The following is a 21,671-nucleotide window of genomic DNA, read 5'->3' as shown; positions in this document are numbered from 1 at the left end:
TTCCCAGGAATTTTTAATTTTTCCCAGGATTTCTGTCATTTTCCCAGGAATTTTTCATTTTTCCTGAATTTTTATCATTTTCCCCTGGATTTTTCCATTTTTCCCTGGATTTGTTTTTTATTTTCCCAAGAATTTTTGTCATTTTTTCCAGGAATTTTTTATTTTTCCAAGGATTTCTCTAATTTTCCCAGAATTTTTTCATTTTTTCCAGGAATTTTTAATTTTTCCTGAATTTTTGTCATTTTTCCCAGGAATTTTTAATTTTTCCAAGAATTTTTGTCATTTTTCCCAGATTTTTTTCATTTTTCCCTGGAATTTTTAATTTTTCCAAAGGATTTCTCTAATTTTCCCAGAATTTTTTCATTTTTCCCAGGACTTTTTAATTTTTCCTGAATTTTTGCCATTTTTCCCAGGAATTTTTAATTTTTCCAAGAATTTTTGCCATTTTTCCAAAGATCTTTTTTCATTTTTCCCAGGATTTTTTTATTTTTCTAAGGATTACTGTCACTTTTCCAGAATTTTTTCACTTTTCCCAGGAATTTTTAATTTTTCCCAGAATTTTTGCCATTTTTCCCAGGACTTTTTAATTTTTCCTGAATTTTTGTCATTTTTTCCAGGACTTTTTAATTTTTCCTGAATTTTTGTCATTTTTCCCAGGAATTTTTAATTTTTCCTGAATTTTTGCCATTTTTCCAGGACTTTTTAATTTTTCCTGAATTTTTGCCATTTTTCCAGGACTTTTTAATTTTTCCTGATTTTTTGTCATTTTCCCCAGGAATTTTTAATTTTTCCAAGAATTTTTGTCATTTTTCCAAAGATTTTTTTTCATTTTTCCCAGAATATTTTCATTTTTCCCAGGAATTTTTCATTTTTCCTGAATTTTTGCCATTTTCCCCAGGACTTTTTAATTTTTCCTGAATTTTTGTCATTTTTCCCAGGAATTTTTAATTTTTCCTGAATTTTTATCATTTTTCCCAGATTTTTTTCATTTTTCCCTGGAATTTTTAATTTTACCAAAGGATTTCTCTATTTTTCCCAGAATTTTTTCATTTTTCCCAGGAATTTTTAATTTTTCCTGATTTTTTGTCATTTTCCCCAGGAATTTTTAATTTTTCCAAAGGATTTCTCTAATTTTCCCAGAATTTTTTCATTTTCCCCAGGAATTTTTAATTTTTCCAAGAATTTTTGTCATTTTACCAAACCAAATTTTTTTTTCATTTTTCCCAGAATTTTTTCATTTTCCCAGGAATTTTTAATTTTTCCTGAATTTTTGCCATTTTTCCCAGGACTTTTTAATTTTTCCTGAATTTTTGTAATTTTTCCCAGGAATTTTTAATTTTTCCTGAATTTTTGTCATTTTTCCCAGGAATTTTTAATTTTTCCAAGAATTTTTGCCATTTTTCCAAAGATCTTTTTTAATTTTTCCCAGGAATTTTTTATTTTTCCAAGGATTTCTCTAATTTTCCCAGAATTTTTTCATTTTTCCCAGGAATTTTTAATTTTTCCAAGAATTTTTGTCATTTTACCAAAGATTTTTTTTCATTTTTCCCAGAATTTTTTCATTTTTCCAGGAATTTTTAATTTTTCCAAGAATTTTTGTCATTTTTCCAGGACTTTTTAATTTTTCCTGAATTTTTGCCTTTTTTCCAGGACTTTTTAATTTTTCCTGAACTTTTTCATTTTTCCCAGGAATTTTTAATTTTTCCAAGAATTTTTGCCATTTTTCCAAAGATCTTTTTTAATTTTTCCCAGGAATTTTTTATTTTTCCAAGGATTTCTGTCATTTTCCCAGAATTTTTTCATTTTTCCCAGGAATTTTTAATTTTTCCTGAATTTTTGTCATTTTTTCCCAGGAATTTTTTAATTTTTCCTGAATTTTTGCCATTTTTCCCAGGAATTTTTAATTTTTCCTGAATTTTTGCCATTTTTCCCAGAAATTTTTAATTTTTCCTGAATTTTTGCCATTTTTCCAGGACTTTTTAATTTTTCCTGATTTTTTGTCATTTTCCCCAGGAATTTTTAATTTTTCCAAGAATTTTTGTCATTTTTCCCAAGATTTTTTTCATTTTTCCCAGAATATTTTCATTTTTCCCAGAATTTTTTCATTTTTCCCAGAATATTTTCATTTTTCCCAGGAATTTTTCCCTTCTCCAGGAAAAACAAACCCCAATTTTCCCTCCCACTTTCCCAACTTCCACAAAAAACCCGGAATCACCGAAACAAACCCCAGAATCCCACGGGAATTTCACCAGGAATTTTGATTTAAATAAAACTGGGAATTCCGAAGAAATTCCAGGCTCCGCGTGCTCCTTATTCCCAATTTTCCTTCGGAATTCTTTCCAGGAATCCGGGAATTTTCTCCATTAAACACCTCGAGATTTCTTGGGAATAAAAAACCTCAAATTCCCCACTGGAAAACTGGATAAAAATTCCAAGGAATTCTCTGGAAAACGAGGCGGATTCCCATTTCTGCTTCCTGAAACTTCCCAAAATTCCAAGTTTTTTTAGCTCCGGCCTTTTGTGCTTCCAGCTTTTTTGATTTTTCCAAGGAAAAGCAGGAAGGGGACGCTCCCTTGGGAAAAATCCGACGGAATTCCGGGTGGCAATTCCCAACTTTCCCGGTTTTTTTTCTCGGGATGATTCCAGGCAGATTCGGCTCCGAGGTTTTCAGGGAATCGATCCCGAATGGAATTCTCATGGAAAAAAATTTCTCAATTTCATGGAATTTTCCTTTGGGAGAGCCAAATCCCGCTCCGGCTTCCAGAGAATTCCAAGGAATTCAGCAGGAATTCCCAAAAAAAAAAAAAAAAAAAAAAGCTGGAAAAGCTGGAGCTGGGAGAGCTCAGGAATTCCCGTTTTTCCTCTTCCAGGTTTGATCCACAGGGAATTTTTTCCCTGAGCGAGGCTCAGAATCCATAAAAATTCCGGGATTTTCCTTCAGCTTGGACGGGTTTCCCCAAATTCCTCCGAACTCCGGGAATTTCTCCCTCATTCCCGAATTTCCGTTGGATTAAAGCTCCAAATCCTTTGGAATCAAGGCGGGAAAATCGGGAATTCCCGTGTCCATTGCCGCTTCCAGCTCCGGCTTCAACAGGAATTCCGTGGAATTCCACAAATTCCGTGGAATTCCACAAATTCCGTGGAATTCCGGGGAATTCCTGAGCTGCTCCCAGAAAAGTCGCGGAATTCCCGTCATTCCAACACCAGACGAGGGAATTTTTTTTTTCAGAATCCGTAAAAAATCCCAGGAATTTTCCTTCAGCTGGGACGGCTTTTCCCGAATTCCTCCGGGAATCGGGAATCCCGGGAATCCCGGGAATCTTGGGAACGGGGAATTCCCAGCTGGGCGGTGTCCAAGGCCTTTTCCAGCCTCTGGAGCAGCTCCAGAGGGGGCGGGGAGGGGGATGGGAGCCGCTGGAATTCCTCGTTAGCGCTTAACGAGCGCAGCACCGCGGCCAGGCGCTGCAGGTCGAACACGGCGTGCGGAATTCCCAAGGCGGCGACGGATCCGCGGGAATTCTGGGGAACTCCCAAAGTGGGAAGGGATCCTTGGGAATTCAGGCTGGGAACGGAACTTTGGGAATTCTGGGGAGTTTCCAAGCTGGGAAGAAAATTTTGGGAATTCTGGGGAGTTTCCAGAGTGGGAACAGAATTTTGGGAATTCAGGCTGGGAACAGAACTTTGGGAATTCTGTGGAGTTTCCAAGCTGGGAACAGAATTTTGGGAATTCTGGGGAGTTTCCAGGCTGGGAACAGAATTTTGGGAATTCTGGGGAGTTTCCAAGCTGGGAACAGAATTTTGGGAATTCAGGCTGGGAACAGAACTTTGGGAATTCTGGGGAATTCCCAAGCTGGGAACAGAATTTTGGGAATTCTGGGGAATTCCCAAGCTGGGAACAGAATTTTGGGAATTCTGGGGAGTTTCCAAGCTGGGAACAGAATTTTGGGAATTCTGGGAAGTTTCCAGGCTGGGAACAGAATTTTGGGAATTCTGGGGAGTTTCCAACGCGGGAATGGATCCGTGGGAATTCAGGCTGGGAATTCCCAAGGTGGGAACGGATCCGCGGGAATTCTGGGAAGTTTCCAGAGTGGGAACAGAATTTTGGGAATTCTGGGGAGTTTCCAGGCTGGGAACAGAATTTTGGGAATTCTGGGGAGTTTCCAAGCTGGGAACAGAATTTTGGGAATTCTGGGGAGTTTCCAGAGTGGGAACAGAATTTTGGGAATTCAGGCTGGGAACAGAACTTTGGGAATTCTGGGGAGTTTCCAGGCTGGGAACAGAATTTTGGGAATTCTGGGGAGTTTCCAACGCGGGAATGGATCCGTGGGAATTCAGGCTGGGAATTCCCAAGGTGGGAACGGATCTGCGGGAATTCTGGGGAATTCCCAAGCTGGGAACAGAACTTTGGGAATTCTGTGGAATTTCCACACCAGGACCAGAACTTTGGGAATTCTGCGGCGTTCCCAGGCCGGTGCCGGATCCGGGGGAATTTTCCCGGGATGAGAATTCCCGGTTTTCCAGCAGCGCCAGGCGGCTCTCGGCCAGCAGCCGCAGGAAGTTGTAGAATTCCGGGAAGTCGATGCCGGTGCAGGATTTCAGCAGGAGCTGGAAAAGAGGGAAAAGGGATCGGGAATGAGAGAGGGGAAAAAATCCTGGCTGGAATGGGGGAGAATTGGGTTTAATTAAATTATTATTATTATTATTATTATTATTATTATTATTATTATTATTATTATCATTATTATTATTATCATTATTATCATTATTATCATTATAATCATTATCATTATTATCATTATAATCATTATAATCATTATCATAATTTTTATTATTTTTATTATTGTTATTGTTGTTATTGTTCTTATTATTAATAATCATAATCATAATCATATAATCAATATAAATATCAGTATCATTAATATTATTAATATTAATAACATTAATAGCATTAATACTATTAGTCTTATTACTCTTATTACTATTATAATATTATATTACTCTTATTACTATTATTATTATTGAGATAGTATTATACTATCATTAATATTATTATTAATATATTAACATTATAATATTGATGTTATTACACTAATATTATTATTACTATATCGATATATTATATTATATTATATTATATTATATTATATTATATTATATTATATTATATTATATATTATATTATATTATATTATATTATATTATATTATATTATATTATATTATATTATATTATATTATATTATATTATATTATGTTATGTTATGTTGTTATGTTATATTATTACTATTAATATCAATTTAATAATAACAGTAATAATAGTGATAATAATACTGATAATGACAATAATGATAATGACAATAATTATATAATAATCATCACAATTTTTGTGAATTAATATAAACAAATGGATATAAATAATATATTTTATTCATGATAATTAAAAATTATTAACAATATTTATTATTAGTATCAGTTATCTATTATTATTAATATTTATCATTTCTGCAAATTAATAGAAATAAATGTATATAAAACACACATCAATATTTATTAGCCATTATTACTAATAATTATTACTATTATTAATATAATTAGTTATTATTGCTAATAATATTTATAATTTCTGTAAATTAATAGAAATAAATGTATATAATCACATATCAATTAATTATCATCAACAATTAATAATAAATAAGAATAATCAATTGATATTTTTTCTTAATTGTCAATAATTATTAGTAATAATATTAATGCCATATTAATGCTACATTAATAATACAGCAATTATATACAATTAATATATTATAAAATAACAGAAATAGATATATAAATAATTAATAATATAAATGGGAATTCCTTCCCAAGATCCCACGGGAATTCCATGGGAAGCCATTCCCGGTCATTCCAGGCTTCAGCCCAAATCCCTCTGCAGCTTTTCCGGAATTCGGTGGGAATTCCGGGATTTTGGGTGGGAATTCCGGGATTTTGGGTGGGAATTCCGGGATTTTGGGTGGGAATTCCCGGATTTTGGGTGGGAATTCCGGGATTTTGGGTGGGAATTCTTTTGGGAGGGAATTCTGGGATTTTGGGTGGGAATCCCGGGATTTTGGGTGGGAATTCCGGGATTTTGGGTGGGAATTCCGGGATTTTGGGTGGGAATTCCGGGATTTTGGGTGGGAATTCCCAGATTTTGGGTGGGAATTCCGGGATTTTGGGTGGGAATTCCGGGATTTTGGGTGGGAATTCCCAGATTTTGGGTGGGAATTCCCAGATTTTGGGTGGGAATTCCCAGATTTTGGGTGGGAATCCCCAGATTATGGGTTGGAATTCCCAGATTATGGGTGGGAATTCTGGGATTTTGGGTGGGAATTCCCAGATTTTGGGTGGGAATTCCCGGATTTTGGGTGGGAATTCCGGGATTTTGGGTGGGAATTCCGGGATTTTGGGTGGGAATTCCCGGATTTTGGGTGGGAATTCCCGGATTTTGGGTGGGAATTCCGGGATTTTGGGTGGGTATTCTTTTGGGAGGGAATTCTGGGATTTTGGGTGGGTATTCCGCGAGTTTGGGAGGGAATTTTGGGATTTTGGGAGGGAATTCCGGGATTTTGGGTGGGAATTCAGGGATTTTGGGTGGGAATTCTGGGATTTTGGGTCAGAACTCTGGGATTTTGGGTCAGAATTCTTTTGGGTGGGAATTCCCGGATTTTGGGTCGGGATTCCGACTTTGGGTGGGAATTCCGGGATTTTGGGTGGGAATTCCGGGATTTTGGGTGGGAATTCCGGGATTTTGGGTCGGGATTCCGGGATTTTGGGTGGGAACTCCGGGATTTTGGGTCGGAATTCTTTTGGGTGGGAATTCTGGGATTTTGGGAGGGAATTTTGGGATTTTGGGAGGGAATTCTGGGATTTAGGTCAGAACTCCGGGATTTTGGGTCAGAATTCCAGGATTTTGGGTTGGAATCCCCAGATTATGGGTGGGAATTCTGGGATTTTGGGTGGGAATTCTGGGAGGTTTTGGGTGGGAATTCCGGGATTTTGGGTGGGAATTCTGGGATTTTGGGTGGGAATTCCCGAATTTTGGGTGGGAATTCCCAGATTTTGGGTGGGAATTCCGGGATTTTGGGTGGGAATTCCAGGATTTTGGGTGGGAATTCCGGGATTTTGGGTGGGAATTCCGGGATTTTGGGTGGGAATTCCGGGATTTTGGGTGGGAATTCCCAGATTTTGGGTGGGAATTCTTTTGGGAGGGAATTCTGGGATTTTGGGTGGGAATTCCGGGATTTTGGGAGGGAATTTTGGGTTTTTGGGAGGGAATTCTGGGATTTTGGGTGGGAATTCCCAGATTTTGGGTGGGAATTCTAGGATTTTGGGTCAGAACTCTGGGTTTTTGGGTCAGAATTCTTTTGGGTGGGAATTCCCGGATTTTGGGTCGGGATTCCGACTTTGGGTGGGAATTCCGGGATTTTGGGTGGGAATTCCCAGATTTTGGGTGGGAATTCCCAGATTTTGGGTGGGAATTCCGGGATTTTGGGTGGGAATTCCCAGATTTTGGGTGGGAATTCCCGGATTTTGGGTCGGGATTCCGGGATTTTGGGTGGGAATTCCCAGATTTTGGGTGGGAATTCCCGGATTTTGGGTGGGAATTCCGGGATTTTGGGTGGGAATTCCCAGATTTTGGGTGGGAATTCCCGGATTTTGGGTGGGAATTCCGGGATTTTGGGTGGGAATTCCGGGATTTTGGGTGGGAATTCCGGGATTTTGGGTGGGAATTCTGGGATTTTGGGTGGGAATTCCCGGATTTTGGGTGGGAATTCTGGGATTTTGGGTCAGAACTCCTGGATTTTGGGTGGGAATTCCAGGATTTTGGGTGGGAATTCCGGGATTTTGGGTGGGAATTCCGGGATTTTGGGTGGGAATTCCGGGATTTTGGGTGGGAACTCCGGGATTTTGGGTGGGAATTCCGGGATTTTGGGTCAGGATTCCGACTTTGGGTGGGAATTCTGGGATTTTGGGAGGGAATTCTGGGATTTAGGTCAGAAGTCCGGGATTTTGGGTGGGAATTCAGGGATTTTGGGTTGGAATTCAGGGATTTTGGGTCAGAACTCCGGGATTTTGGGTCAGAATTCTTTTGGGTGGGAATTCCCGGATTTTGGGTCGGGATTCCGACTTTGGGTGGGAATTCCGGGATTTTGGGTGGGAATTCCGGGATTTTGGGTGGGAATTCTGGGATTTTGGGTGGGAATTCTTTTGGGTGGGAATTCTGGGATTTTGGGTTGGAATTTTGGGATTTTGGGTGGGAATTCTGGGATTTTGGGTGGGAATTCTGGGATTTTGGGCCAGAATTCTGGGATTTTGTGGCAAAAAGCTTTTTTTAATCTCCGGAAGGATCTCTGTGGTTTCTCCCTGGAATTTTCCCTTCTCCAGCTGAACATTCCCACTTTTCCCCATCCCAAAATTTCCCACTTTTCCAACCAACTCCCAAAATTTTTATCGGGAACGTTCCCCGCCAAAACAAAACAATAACAAAACCAAAACCCAAAATAAACCAAAACAAGAACTTAAAACTCCACTCCTCCTTCCTTCCAAAACCCGAGAGGGAAAATTCCGGCCGGGAAAATTCCCGGAATTCCGGGAATTCCGGGATAATTCCGGACCTGGCACTGGAGGCGGTCGTGGCCGTCGGGGCCGTGCCAGCGGCTCAGCTCCCGGCTCACGGCCGCCAGCTCCTCCCGCAGGAAGCGCCACATGCGGCCCACGCTGCAGCCGTTCAGCCAGTTGTGGTTGATGGAGATGGTGTCCTCCTGCCGGGAAACGTGGGGTAATTAATCATTAATCGCTAATTAATTAATTGGGGGCGATGAGATGGAATTGTCGCTCCAAAATTCCTGTTCCTGAGAAGAGAAAGGAATCAAAATCCTGGGAAATTCCGTCTTCAGAAACGCTGATTCCCGAATTCCCTGACTCCCTGATCCTCTGATTCCCAAAAAAATTAGGAAAAACCCACAGATAATTAATGACTTATCACTAATTAATTCATTAGTGGTGATGAGATGGAATTGTCGCTCCAAAATTTCTGATCTTGAGAAGGGAAAGGAATCGAAATTCTGGGAAATTCCTTCTTTAGGAACCCCAAAATGTCCCTGATTCCCAAAAAAATCAGGGATAATCCACAGATAATTAATGATTAGTCGCCAATTAATTAATTAGGGGCGATGAGATGGAATTTACTGCTCTGAAATTTCTGATCTTGAGAAGGGAAAGGAATCGAAATCCTGGGAAATTCCTTCTTTAGAAACCTCAAAATGCCTCTAATTCCCCAAAAAACTTGGAAAAACCCATGGATAATTAATGATTAATCACTAATTGATTTATTAGGGGGGATGAGATGGAATTGTCGCTCCAAAATTTCTGATCTTGAGAAGGGAAAGGAATCGAAATCCTGGGAAATTCCTTCTTTAGGAACCCTGATTCCCAAATTCTCTGACTCCCTGATTCTCTGATTCCCAAAAAAAATGAGGGAAAACCCATGGATAATTAATGATTAATCATTAATTAATTTATTAGGGATAATAAAAAGGAATTTTCTCCTCCGAAATTCCAATTCTTGAGAAGGGAAAGGATTCCCCGGCATTGAAATCCTGGGAAATTCCTTTTTCCAAGTCTTTGGAAAAGATCCCAAATTCCAAACGATCCCAAATTCCCAAAAAATCCGAGGGCTGGGAGAAGGGGGGGGGGAGCAGCGCCGCTCCTTTCCATGGAATTCCATGGAATCTTGGAATTGGCCCCGATCCCATCCCAATTCCCGGGATTCTCAGCTCCCCCCGGCTCTGGTTCATCCAGGATCCCATTCCCGAGGAATTTCCCACCGAAAAAAGCGGGAATACGGGAAGCAGGCGGCTTTTTCCATGGAATTCGCTCCGGAATTCCAGGGGCCCGAGGAGATTTTGGTGCTTTGAACATCCCAGAATTCCATGGGATGATCCCAGAAAGATTTGGGATGGAAAGGATCCGTGGGCAGGGACAATTCCCGCTGCTCCAAGCTGGAATTTCTCCTTCCTGGGAAGGATTTCCGACCTTTCCTCTCCTTTTTCCTCCCCATTCCTGGAATACCACGGAATTCCTGGAATTATTTAGTTGGGAAAACACCTTAAGGATCATCCCATTCCCAACATTCCAGGGTGCTCCAAGCTGGAATTTCTCCTTCCTGGGAAGGATTTCCAACATTTCCTCTCCTTTTTCCTCCCACTCACTCCAATTCCTGGAAAACCATGGAATTCCTGGAATACCACGGAATTCCTGGAATTATTTAGTTGGGAAAAGACCTTAAGGATCATCCCATTCCCAACATTCCAGGGTGCTCCAAGCTGGAATTTCTCCTTCCTGGGAAGGATTTCCAACGTTTTCTCTTCTTTTTCCTCCCAATTCCTGGAAAACCACGGAATTCCTGGAAAACCACGGAATTCCTGGAATATCACAGAATTCCTGGAATTATTTGGCTGGAAAAGCACCTTAAGGATCATCCCAGAGCTCTCCAATCCTCATCCAAACCCCTTCCAAACACGGAAAATCTCCGGGGGGAAAAAAACCATCCCAAAAGCCCACGCTCCACCTTTTCCCCGCGGATCCGCCAAAAAGCCGGAATTCCCATCCCCGAATTCCCGGAGCGATTCCCGGCGGGAATTCCCTCACCAGGTTGTGCACCTGGTGGTGCCACCCGCTGGGAACGAAGACGATCTCTCCGGCTTCCTGGATGATCTCCAGAGGGGCTCGGGCGCGGCCGGAGCGCGGATAAATCCGCGGATCCCGGAATTCCGGAGCCGTCAGGTCGAAGGGGAGATTCCCGCGGATATCCGTGAGGAATCGCTCCTCTCCCGGCGGATACAGCAGCCAGCGCTTCCGGCCGCACACGTTGGCCGACCAGCTGTAGGAGCGGAAAACGTCGGCGTGGAACGGAGTCCTGGGAAAAATCGGGAATGGAACGGAGAGGGAAGCGATCCCGAAAAATTCCGCCAGGAATTCAAGAGGAAGAGAAACCGAGGGGCTGATCCCGAAATTCCACGAGGAATTTCCGTTGGATTGTGGAGTTTGGGGCTGTTAAAGCCACTGGATCCATCCCAATCCCAAAATTCCTGATGGAATTTCCATTGGATTATGGAGTTTGAGTCATTCAAAAGCCGCTTTTCCTGGAAAAAATCAAGGATGGGCGGGAATCGATCCTGAAAAATTCTGCCGGGGATTCGAGCGGTTGAGAAACCGAGGGGCTGATCCCGAAATTCCACGAGGAATTTCCGTTGGATTCTGGAGTTTGGTCCCTATGGGGACCCTGATCCCAAAATTCCTGATGGAATTTCGGTTGGAATGTGGAGTTTGGGGCTGTTAAAGCCACTGGATCCATCCCGATCCCAAAATTCTTCATGGAAAATCCATTGGATTATGGAGCTTGGGCTGTTAAAAGGTCCCTTTAAGGATACTGATCCCAAAATTCCTCATGGAATTTCCATTGGATTATGGAGTTCAGGCTATTAAAAAGCCATTGGATCCAAACCAATCCCAAAATTCCTCATGGAAAATCCATTGGATTGTGGAGTTTGGGCTGTTAAAGCCACTGGATCTATCCCAATCCCAAAATTTTTCAGGGAATTTCCATTGGATTAGGGAGTTTGAGTCATTCAAAAGCCGCTTTTCCTGGAAAAAATCAGGGACGGGTGGGAATCGATCCCAAAAAATTCCACCAGGGATTCGAGCGGTTGAGAAACCGAGGGGCTGATCCCGAAATTCCACGAGGAATTTCCGTTGGATTCTGGAGTTTGGTCCCTATGGGGACCCTGATCCCAAAATTCCTGATGGAATTTCGGTTGGAATGTGGAGTTTGGGGCTGTTAAAGCCACTGGATCCATCCCGATCCCAAAATTCTTCATGGAAAATCCATTGGATTATGGAGTTTGGGCTGTTAAAGCCCTTATAGGGATTCTGATCCCAAAATTCCTCATGGAATTTCCATTGGATTATGGAGTTCAGGCTATTAAAAAGCCATTGGATCCAAACCAATCCCAAAATTCCTCATGGAAAATCCATTGGATTGTGGAGTTTGGGCTGTTAAAGCCACTGGATCTATCCCAATCCCAAAATTTTTCAGGGAATTTTGGTTGGATTAGGGAGTTTGAGTCATTCAAAAGCCGCTTTTCCTGGAAAAAATCGGGGACGGGCGGGAATCGATCCCAAAAAATTCCACCAGGGATTCGAGCGGTTGAGAAACCGAGGGGCTGATCCCGAAATTCCACGAGGAATTTCCGTTGGATTCTGGAGTTTGGTCCCTATGGGGACCCTGATCCCAAAATTCCTGATGGAATTTCGGTTGGAATGTGGAGTTTGGGGCTGTTAAAGCCACTGGATCCATCCCAATCCCGAAATTCCTCGTGGAATTTCCATTGGATTACGGAGTTTGGGCTCTTGAAAGGCCACTGGATCCAGCCCGATCCCAAAATTCCATGAGAAATTTCCATTGGATTATGGATTTTGGGCCATTAAAGCCATTATAGGGATACTGATCCCAAAATTCCTCATGGAATTTCCGTTGGATTGTGGAGTTTGGATTCTTTTGATTGGATTATCGAGTCCTTAAAAAGCCATTGGATCCATCCCGATCCCAAAATTCCTCCCGGAATTCCGGCTGGATAACGGAACATTTTCTATCCTTTCTCACTTATCCCAAAAAATTCCTTGAGGGCCGAGAATTCCCATCAAAACCCCCCCAAATCCCAATTCCAGAACCAACTCCAGGCTGGAATTTTCACCTGGAAAACTCCGGAATTCTCCCCGCGCGTTCCGAGCGGCCGATCCCGAGGGAATTTCTCAATTCCCGGGATCGTTTTTTTGAGGAGAATTTGGGATTTTCCCCTTTTCCCTCCCCGCTTTTCCAGCGGGATAACGGGAATTTTTTGGGATATCCGGCTGGAAAAGTGGGAATTTTCCGGGATCGGAGCCTTACCAGGATCCCTTGGGTCCCATGTAGACGAAGCGGAAATCGTCGGCGCCCACGGCATCCCAATATTCATTCAGCCAATCCGAGATAAAATACACGGGAATGCTGTAAAATTCCCGCTCCGGGAAAGCTCTGGAAAACACAAGGAGCTCGGAAAAGCGGGATCCCAAATTCCCGAGGATCCTTTAGGGTGGAATTTGGGGGAGGTTCTGGAGCTCATCCCGGTTTTTTTTCTATCCCGGGGTTGTTCCGAGCTGGTTTGGTTAATTCCAAGGATTTAGGGGGAGTGGTGGATTTTTTGGGAATTCTGGCTCCTCCCCATTCCCACGGGGAAAATTCCTTCCCAAGGTTCTTTGGCAGCTGGAGGAGGAAAAGCAGAGGCGGGAGAAGGGAATCGGGAGGAGTGGGAATTTCCTGGAAAAGCTGATGGATAATCAAGGATCCCAGATCCAACAGAGCCATGGAATAATCCCAATCCCAATCCTAATTCCAATCCTGGTCCCAATCCCAATCCCAATTCCAATCCCAGTTCCAGTACCAATCCCAGTCCCAATCCTGATCCCAGTTCCAATCCCAGTCCCAGTCCTGATCCAAATCCCAACTCTGATCCCAATCCCAGTTCCAATTCCGATCCCAATCTCAGTTGAATCCCAGTTCCAATTCCAATCTGAATCTCAATCCCAATGCCATTTCAATCCCAATTCAAATCCCAATCCCAGTTCCAACCCCAATCCCAATCCCAATTCCTATTCCAATTCCAATCCCTATTTCAATCCAAATTCCAATCCCAATCCCAGTTCCAGTCCTGATCCCAATTCCAATCCCAATCCTGATCCCAATCTCGACCCCAATTCCATTTCCACTCCCAATCCCAATCCTGATCCCAGTTACAATTCCAGTTCCAGTCCCAATCCTGATCCCAATCCCAATCTGAATCCCAATCCCGATCCCAATCCCAGTTCCAATCCCGATCCCAATTTCAGTTCCAATCCCGATCCCAATTCCAGTTCCAATTTCAATTCCAACCCCAATCCGAATCTCAATCCCAATCCCAGCTCCAATCCCTGTCCCAATTCCAATCCCAATCCCTCTTCCAATCCCAATCCCAACTCTGATCCCGATCCCATTTCCAATTCCAATCCCGATCCCAATCCCAGTTCCAAACCCAATCCTGATCCCAGTTCCAATCCCGATCCCAATCCCAGTTCCAATCCCGATCCCAATCCCAGTTCCAATCCCGATCCCAATCCCAGTTCCAATCCCGATCCCAATCCCAGTTCCAATTTCAATTCCAACCCCAATCTGAATCTCAATCCCAATCCCAGCTCCAATCCCAATCCCTCTTCCAATCCCAATCCCAACTCTGATCCCAATCCCAGCTCCAATCCCAGTTCCAATTTAAATCCCAATCCCAATCCCAATCCTGATTGCAGTTCCAATCCCAATCCCAGTCCCAATCCCGATCCCAATTTCCCCAGTTTGGGATTTTGGGATCATCCCATCCCATCCCATCCCATCCCATCCCATCCCATCCCGTCCCATCCCAGGGCCATTCCCACCATCCCAACCGTGGCCACTTCCAGGGATTCAGGGAATTCCAGGGAATTCCAGCCCTGCCCCTCCCAGCCAGGAATTCCTTCCCAAATGGAATTGGAGCTTGGAATAAAAACTGGGAATGCCAGCAGCCTGGAAAATCGGGAATTTTGGGAATTGGGAGCTCGGGAATCCCTCAGAGATCCCTCAGGGAATGCTGGGATTTTTGGAATCCTCAGGGAATGTTGGAATTTTTTTTCTCCTCTCCCTTGCTTTGCCTTCAATTGGAGCAATTGGAAATCCTGGAATTATGGAATTTTTGGGATCTTCAAAGTTCCAACCCCGTGGAATTGCCAGGAATTCCTTCCCAAAATCCCACGGGAAGGAAGCGGAAGCCATTCCCTGACTCCTGCCATTCCCTGCCTGATCCCAAATCCTTCCCGGGCTCTCCTGGAGCTCCTTCCGGCCCCGGAAGGGCCCTGAGGATTCCCTGGATCCTTCTCCAGGAGAACATTCCCGGGGCAGAAATTTGGGAAAAAGTCCTGAGAATTCCTTGGATCCTTTCCTTTCTCCCAGTGTGGAATTTTGGGAAGGAGACCTGAGAATTCCCAGGATCCCTGTCCAGGGGAACATTCCCGGTGGGAATTTGGGGAAGGAGCCCTGAGAATTCCCGGGATCCCTGTCCAGGGGAACATTCCCGGTGGGAATTTGGGAAAGGAGCCCTGAGAATTCCCGGGATCCCTGTCCAGAGGAACATTCCTGGTGGGAATTTGGGGAAGGAGCCCTGAGGATTCCCGGGATCCCTGTCCAGGGGAACATTCCCGGTGGGAATTTGGGGAAGGAGCCCTGAGGATTCCCGGGATCCCTGTCCAGGGGAACATTCCCGGTGGGAATTTCAGGAAGGACCTGCTCAGGTGCCAGTCCTTGAGGTAGAGGCAGCCGCGCGAGGAGCGGTGCCCGTTGCTGATGAATTCCCGCCAATATTCCACAAATTCCGGGAAGGGCAGCAGCTCCTTGGGGTGGGAATTGTATTCCCGAAGGTCACAGTTGGCCACCGGCACCGGGGCTGCTCCTGCAGGGAGAGATCAGCGGGAATCAGGGAGAGATCCCAAGGGAATCAGTCAGGGAGAGATCCAGAGGAAATCAATCAGGGACAGATCCCGTGGGAATCAATCAGGGACAGATCCCGAGGGAATCAATCAGGGACAGATCCCGAGGGAATCAATCAGGGACAGATCCCGAGGGAATCAGGGACAGATCCCGAGGGAATCAATCAGGGACAGATCCCGTGGGAATCAGGGACAGATCCCGTGGGAATCAATCAGGGACAGATCCCGAGGGAATCAGGGACAGATCCCGTGGGAATCAATCAGGGACAGATCCCGTGGGAATCAGGGACAGATCCCGAGGGAATCAATCAGGGACAGATCCCGTGGGAATCAATCAGGGACAGATCCCGAGGGAATCAATCAGGGACAGATCCCGTGGGAATCAATCAGGGACAGATCCCGTGGGAATCAATCAGGGACAGATCCCGAGGGAATCAATCAGGGACAGATCCCGAGGGAATCAATCAGGGACAGATCCCGAGGGAATCAATCAGGGACAGATCCCGAGGGAATCAGGGACAGATCCCGAGGGAATCAGGGACAGATCCCGAGGGAATCAGGGACAGATCCCGTGGGAATCAGGGACAGATCCCGTGGGAATCAGGGACAGATCCCGAGGGAATCAATCAGGGACAGATCCCGAGGGAATCAGGGACAGATCCCAAGGGAATCAATCAGGGACAGATCCCGTGGGAATCAATCAGGGACAGATCCCGTGGGAATCAGGGACAGATCCCGAGGGAATCAATCAGGGACAGATCCCGAGGGAATCAGGGACAGATCCCAAGGGAATCAATCAGGGACAGATCCCGAGGGAATCAATCAGGGACAGATCCCGAGGGAATCAATCAGGGACAGATCCCGTGGGAATCAGGGACAGATCCCGAGGGAATCAATCAGGGACAGATCCCGAGGGAATCAGGGACAGATCCCGTGGGAATCAATCAGGGACAGATCCCGAGGGAATCAATCAGGGACAGATCCCGTGGGAATCAATCAGGGACAGATCCCGTGGGAATCAATCAGGGACAGATCCCGAGGGAATCAATCAGGGACAGATCCCGTGGGAATCAGGGACAGATCCCGTGGGAATCAATCAGGGACAGATCCCGAGGGAATCAGGGACAGATCCCGAGGGAATCAATCAGGGACAGATCCCGTGGGAATCAGGGACAGATCCCGTGGGAATCAATCAGGGACAGATCCCGAGGGAATCAATCAGGGACAGATCCCGAGGGAATCAATCAGGGACAGATCCCGTGGGAATCAGGGACAGATCCCGAGGGAATCAATCAGGGACAGATCCCGTGGGAATCAGGGACAGATCCCGTGGGAATCAATCAGGGACAGATCCCGTGGGAATCAGGGACAGATCCCGAGGGAATCAATCAGGGACAGATCCCGTGGGAATCAGGGACAGATCCCGAGGGAATCAATCAGGGACAGATCCCGAGGGAATCAATCAGGGACAGATCCCGAGGGAATCAATCAGGGACAGATCCCGAGGGAATCAATCAGGGACAGATCCCGAGGGAATCAATCAGGGACAGATCCCGAGGGAATCAATCAGGGACAGATCCCGAGGGAATCAATCAGGGACAGATCCCGAGGGAATCAATCAGGGACAGATCCCGAGGGAATCAATCAGGGACAGATCCCGAGGGAATCAGGGACAGATCCCGTGGGAATCAGGGACAGATCCCGAGGGAATCAATCAGGGACAGATCCCGAGGGAATCAATCAGGGACAGATCCCGAGGGAATCAATCAGGGACAGATCCCGTGGGAATCAATCAGGGACAGATCCCGTGGGAATCAGGGACAGATCCCGTGGGAATCAGGGACAGATCCCGAGGGAATCAATCAGGGACAGATCCCGTGGGAATCAGGGACAGATCCCGTGGGAATCAATCAGGGACAGATCCCGAGGGAATCAGGGACAGATCCCGTGGGAATCAATCAGGGACAGATCCCGAGGGAATCAGGGACAGATCCCGAGGGAATCAATCAGGGACAGATCCCGAGGGAATCAATCAGGGACAGATCCCGAGGGAATCAATCAGGGACAGATCCCGAGGGAATCAATCAGGGACAGATCCCGTGGGAATCAGGGACAGATCCCGAGGGAATCAATCAGGGACAGATCCCGAGGGAATCAATCAGGGACAGATCCCGTGGGAATCAATCAGGGACAGATCCCGTGGGAATCAATCAGGGACAGATCCCGTGGGAATCAATCAGGGACAGATCCCGTGGGAATCAGGGACAGATCCCGTGGGAATCAATCAGGGACAGATCCCGAGGGAATCAGGGACAGATCCCGTGGGAATCAGGGACAGATCCCGAGGGAATCAATCAGGGACAGATCCCGTGGGAATCAATCAGGGACAGATCCCGTGGGAATCAATCAGGGACAGATCCCGAGGGAATCAATCAGGGACAGATCCCGTGGGAATCAGGGACAGATCCCGTGGGAATCAGGGACAGATCCCGAGGGAATCAATCAGGGACAGATCCCGTGGGAATCAGGGACAGATCCCGTGGGAATCAGGGACAGATCCCGAGGGAATCAATCAGGGACAGATCCCGAGGGAATCAGGGACAGATTCCGTGGGAATCAGGGACAGATCCCGTGGGAATTGCGCTCTGGAAGCCGCAGGGGGCCGGGAATGATTCCCGGAATTCCGGCCTTGGGGCAGCCAGGGGAGGCGCTCCCGGATGGGAGGGATTATGCAAATGAGTCCATCAACATGCATGAATATTCAAATCACCTCATATACAAACAAGTATTGAAATGCGTTAATTAATGCAAATACTAAAATGAGGCCATAAGTATGAATTACGTTTCCTATTAAACATGAGATATTAAAATGATGTCATAAATATGAATATGCAAATGTTGATAAATATGAGAAAATATTCAAATAGCCTCATTAACAAAAATTAAAATGCATTTTTAAACAATACTGATACGCAAATGAGTTCATAAATATGAATAATATTCAAATATGCTCATAAATATATTTAACGGTGGTCATGCATATTAATGAGCATTTAATTGTGTTCATTATAATAAAATAATGTTTAATTACGTCATAAATATGCATGACTATTCAAATATGTTTGTGTATAATATTATTCAAATGAACTCATAAATATTAATTGGTGATTAATTAATAATTCATTCGTATGAATTAATCGATGGCTCATATTCAGCATAGAATAAATTCTAAATAATTAGGAATATTTAAATGTTCATTCTATTTTTATACTCATTACCTATTAATTTTATTGTTTTATTAATTATTTTCCGTGTTTTTCCTTGCCACGAAAGGAATTTGAAAGGGAATTTTCCTCCTCAATTCCATTAATTAGGAATTAATATTCAAATACATTCCTAATAATTCCATAAACATTCTTTAATTAATCTGCAATCCACAAAGAATTCTTAATTCTCATTAATTTTTAATTATTTTATTTAAAAATTCTAATTAATTACAAATATCTTAACTTTCATAGTGTTTTTTCTTTATTTTATTTTTAATAATTTAATTATTTTATTAATTAATTTCCTGGTTTTCTTTCCCAATTCCTGAATTTCTCCATTTTTTTTCCTTTAAAGGGAATTTTCCTTTAAAATCTCATTAGGGGCGAGGCATTAATTAGGGTTTAATAATCAAACATGATAATAAATATTCCTTAATTAAACAGTGATTCATTAATAATTATTCTCCATAGAAAGAAAATTAAAATTAATGACAAATATTTTAACATTAATTATATTTTATATTTATCATCTCTCTATTAATTAAATCCTTTAATTAATTAAGTTCCTGGGTTTTTCCTTTTATCCTTTAGGGTTTGGAATCATTAAATTATCCAAGATTTTTAATCGATTTTAATCAAAATAAGAAATAAAATTTGGGAATAAATTTCACCTTGGAATCTGCAAACCAGACCAAGAAAAAATTGGAAAATAATTCCATATATTATGGGAAAAACCTTGGAATTTTGGGGGTTTTTTAGGATTTTATCCCAAAAATGAATTCCTAAAAATTCCATCCTTTGGGATTTGGAATCATGAAATTATCCAAGATTTTTAATTGATGGAAATAGGAACAAGAAATAAAATTTGGGAATAAATGGAATCATGAAATTATCCAAGATTTTTAATTGATGGAAATAGGAAAAAGAAATAAAATTTGGGAATAAATGGGAAAAAATCCACGGATTATTCCAAGAAAAAACCTTGGAATTTTGGGGTTTTGGTGCTTTTATCCCTAAAATTAATTCCTAAAAATTTCATTGTTTAAGATTTGGAATCATTAAATTATCCAAGATTTTTAATTGATGGAAATAGGGATAAGAAATAAAACTTGGGAATAAATTTCACCTTGGAATTTTCAAATAAAAAATGGGAAAAATTCAATATATTATGGGAAAAAACGTGGTATTTCAGGGTTTTTTCTGCTTTTATCCCTAAAATTCAATCCTAATAAATTCCATCCTTTAAGATTTGGGAAAAAATTCCCGGATTTACCTTGGAATTCCTGCAGGAGCCGCTCCAGGTCGGGTTTCCCATCCTGCGTGACCCAGAATTTCCGACTGCTCCAATCCTTGGTGAACTCGGCCGAGAAGACGCAGGGACGGTTGGGAAGGAGATAATCCCGGAAAAATTGGGAATACGTGAAAGAATCGGATTTGTCGATAAAATCCACCCGATCCCCGGGAAAATCTTCCGGAGAATTCCCAAAATCCTGGAAAAAAGCGGTGGAAAAAGCCAAGGTCTCTCTGTCCATGCGGGATGGGAAATGGAAAATTCCCGCTCGAGGCAAGAAAGTTTGGAATGGGTTTTATTCCCGTTATTCCCCCCCCCAAAAAAAAGGGATTTGGAAGGTTGGAAATTGCAGGAAATTACGAGGAAAATGAGGGGAAATTGGGATAATCTGGATTTTCCATGGATTTTTGGGTTGATTCTCTGGTTTTGTCCTGGAAGAGAAAGGAAAGAAAATTTTAGTGGGATATTCCCAAAAAATGAGGGCTGGGAAGGAGGAAATTCCCGGAATATTGATGGGATCGGATCTTTCCCGCTGAGTTTTCCATGGATTTGAGCAATGGGAAGGTCAAAATAGGAGGAAAATGGGAAAGGAAATCAAAAGGGAAGAGGGAGCAGGGAGGGAAAAAACGGGATTTGGGAATGGGATTGGGAAGGAGGGGGGGAAAAAATGGGATTTGGGGATCTGAGGGAGGGAATTCCTCCCTCAGAGATTTCCATGGGAATATTTGGATTAGGGAACATCCAGGTGGGAATTCCCCTCAGAGATTTCCAATGGAAAACCGGGATTAAGGGATTTCCATGAGGGGAATTTCTCCCTCCGAGATTTCCAAGGGAATTCCCCTCAGAGCTCTCAGGGAATATCGGGATGAAGGAAATCCAGGAATATCGGGAATAGGGAACATCCAGGAGGGAATTACCCTCCGAAATCTCCATGGGGATATCAGGATTAAGGAATTTCCAGGAGGGAATTTCTCCCACAGAGATTTCCATGGGAATACCGGGATTAAGGAAATCCAGGAGGAAATTCCCTTATGAGGAATATCGGGATTAAGGAAATCCAGGGGGGAATTCCCTTACAGGAATATCGGGATTCAGGGAATTCCCTCATGGGGATATCGGGATTAAGGAATTTCCAGGTGGGAATTCCCCTCTCCCGGAGCTCCCGGCTGTGAGGGAAGGGAGAACCCGGACACCACAGGGCGTCGCACACGCCATTCCCGCCTCGCTCTCCCGTTCCCCCCTCAGGAACCGAACCGGGAGCATCCCGAGGGATCCGCACTCACCCGCTCCCCCCGCGATATTCCCAAAAAAACGGGAATATCTGGCCCGAGGCCCGGGCGCCAATGGCGGCGGCGGCGCTGCGGGGCAATGGCGGCCGCAGCCGGAACCTCTTCATCAGGTGGGTGGGGCAGGAGGGGAAGGTGAAAAGCGGCGCGCAGCGACGCGGGGTCAGCCAATAGGAAGGCGCGGATGCGCGGGGTCAGCCAATAG

General features: G+C 43.8%; 1 protein-coding gene across 3 annotated transcripts; it reads right to left on the bottom strand.

Annotated features, from left to right (window-relative positions):
* Positions 1 to 1,951: 1,951 nt before the first annotated feature.
* Positions 1,952 to 21,579, bottom strand: JMJD4 (jumonji domain containing 4). Of its 3 annotated transcripts, none has more exons than XM_088063316.1 (7): positions 21,464 to 21,579; positions 20,163 to 20,611; positions 15,421 to 15,586; positions 12,988 to 13,113; positions 10,689 to 10,956; positions 8,654 to 8,800; positions 1,952 to 4,605 (listed from the first exon to the last, which is right to left on the bottom strand). In XM_088063316.1, the coding sequence occupies exons 2-7, from the start codon at positions 20,419 to 20,421 to the stop codon at positions 3,259 to 3,261; spliced, it is 2,313 nt and encodes a 770-aa protein (XP_087919442.1). In that variant the 5' UTR covers positions 20,422 to 20,611; positions 21,464 to 21,579; the 3' UTR covers positions 1,952 to 3,258. The 3 variants fall into 3 exon arrangements, with proteins under 3 accessions (XP_087919442.1, XP_087919445.1, XP_087919450.1); XM_088063319.1 differs by having other exon boundaries at positions 10,689 to 10,920; XM_088063324.1 differs by lacking the exon at positions 8,654 to 8,800.
* Positions 21,580 to 21,671: the final 92 nt, after the last annotated feature.

The sequence above is a fragment of the Pseudopodoces humilis genome, chromosome 1 (genome assembly GCF_049639895.1).
Source record: "Pseudopodoces humilis isolate 2021_Gansu_Grassland_sample_001 chromosome 1, ASM4963989v1, whole genome shotgun sequence".
Classification (NCBI taxonomy): Eukaryota; Metazoa; Chordata; class Aves; order Passeriformes; family Paridae; genus Pseudopodoces; species Pseudopodoces humilis.
The sequence above is the reverse complement of the archived record's forward strand: the minus strand, read 5'-3'. Positions and strand labels throughout refer to the sequence as shown.

Excerpts from the sequence above, each read along its gene's own strand:
- JMJD4 (XM_088063316.1), bottom strand. The coding sequence starts at position 20,421 with ATGGACAGAGAGACCTTGGCTTTTTCCACCGCTTTTTTCCAGGATTTT. Across the intron at positions 15,587-20,162 it reads GCTCCTGCAGGAATTCCAAG|GAGCAGCCCCGGTGCCGGTG; the intron begins GTAAATCCGGGA and ends CTCTCCCTGCAG. Across the intron at positions 13,114-15,420 it reads AAGGACTGGCACCTGAGCAG|AGCTTTCCCGGAGCGGGAAT; the intron begins GTCCTTCCTGAA and ends TGTGTTTTCCAG.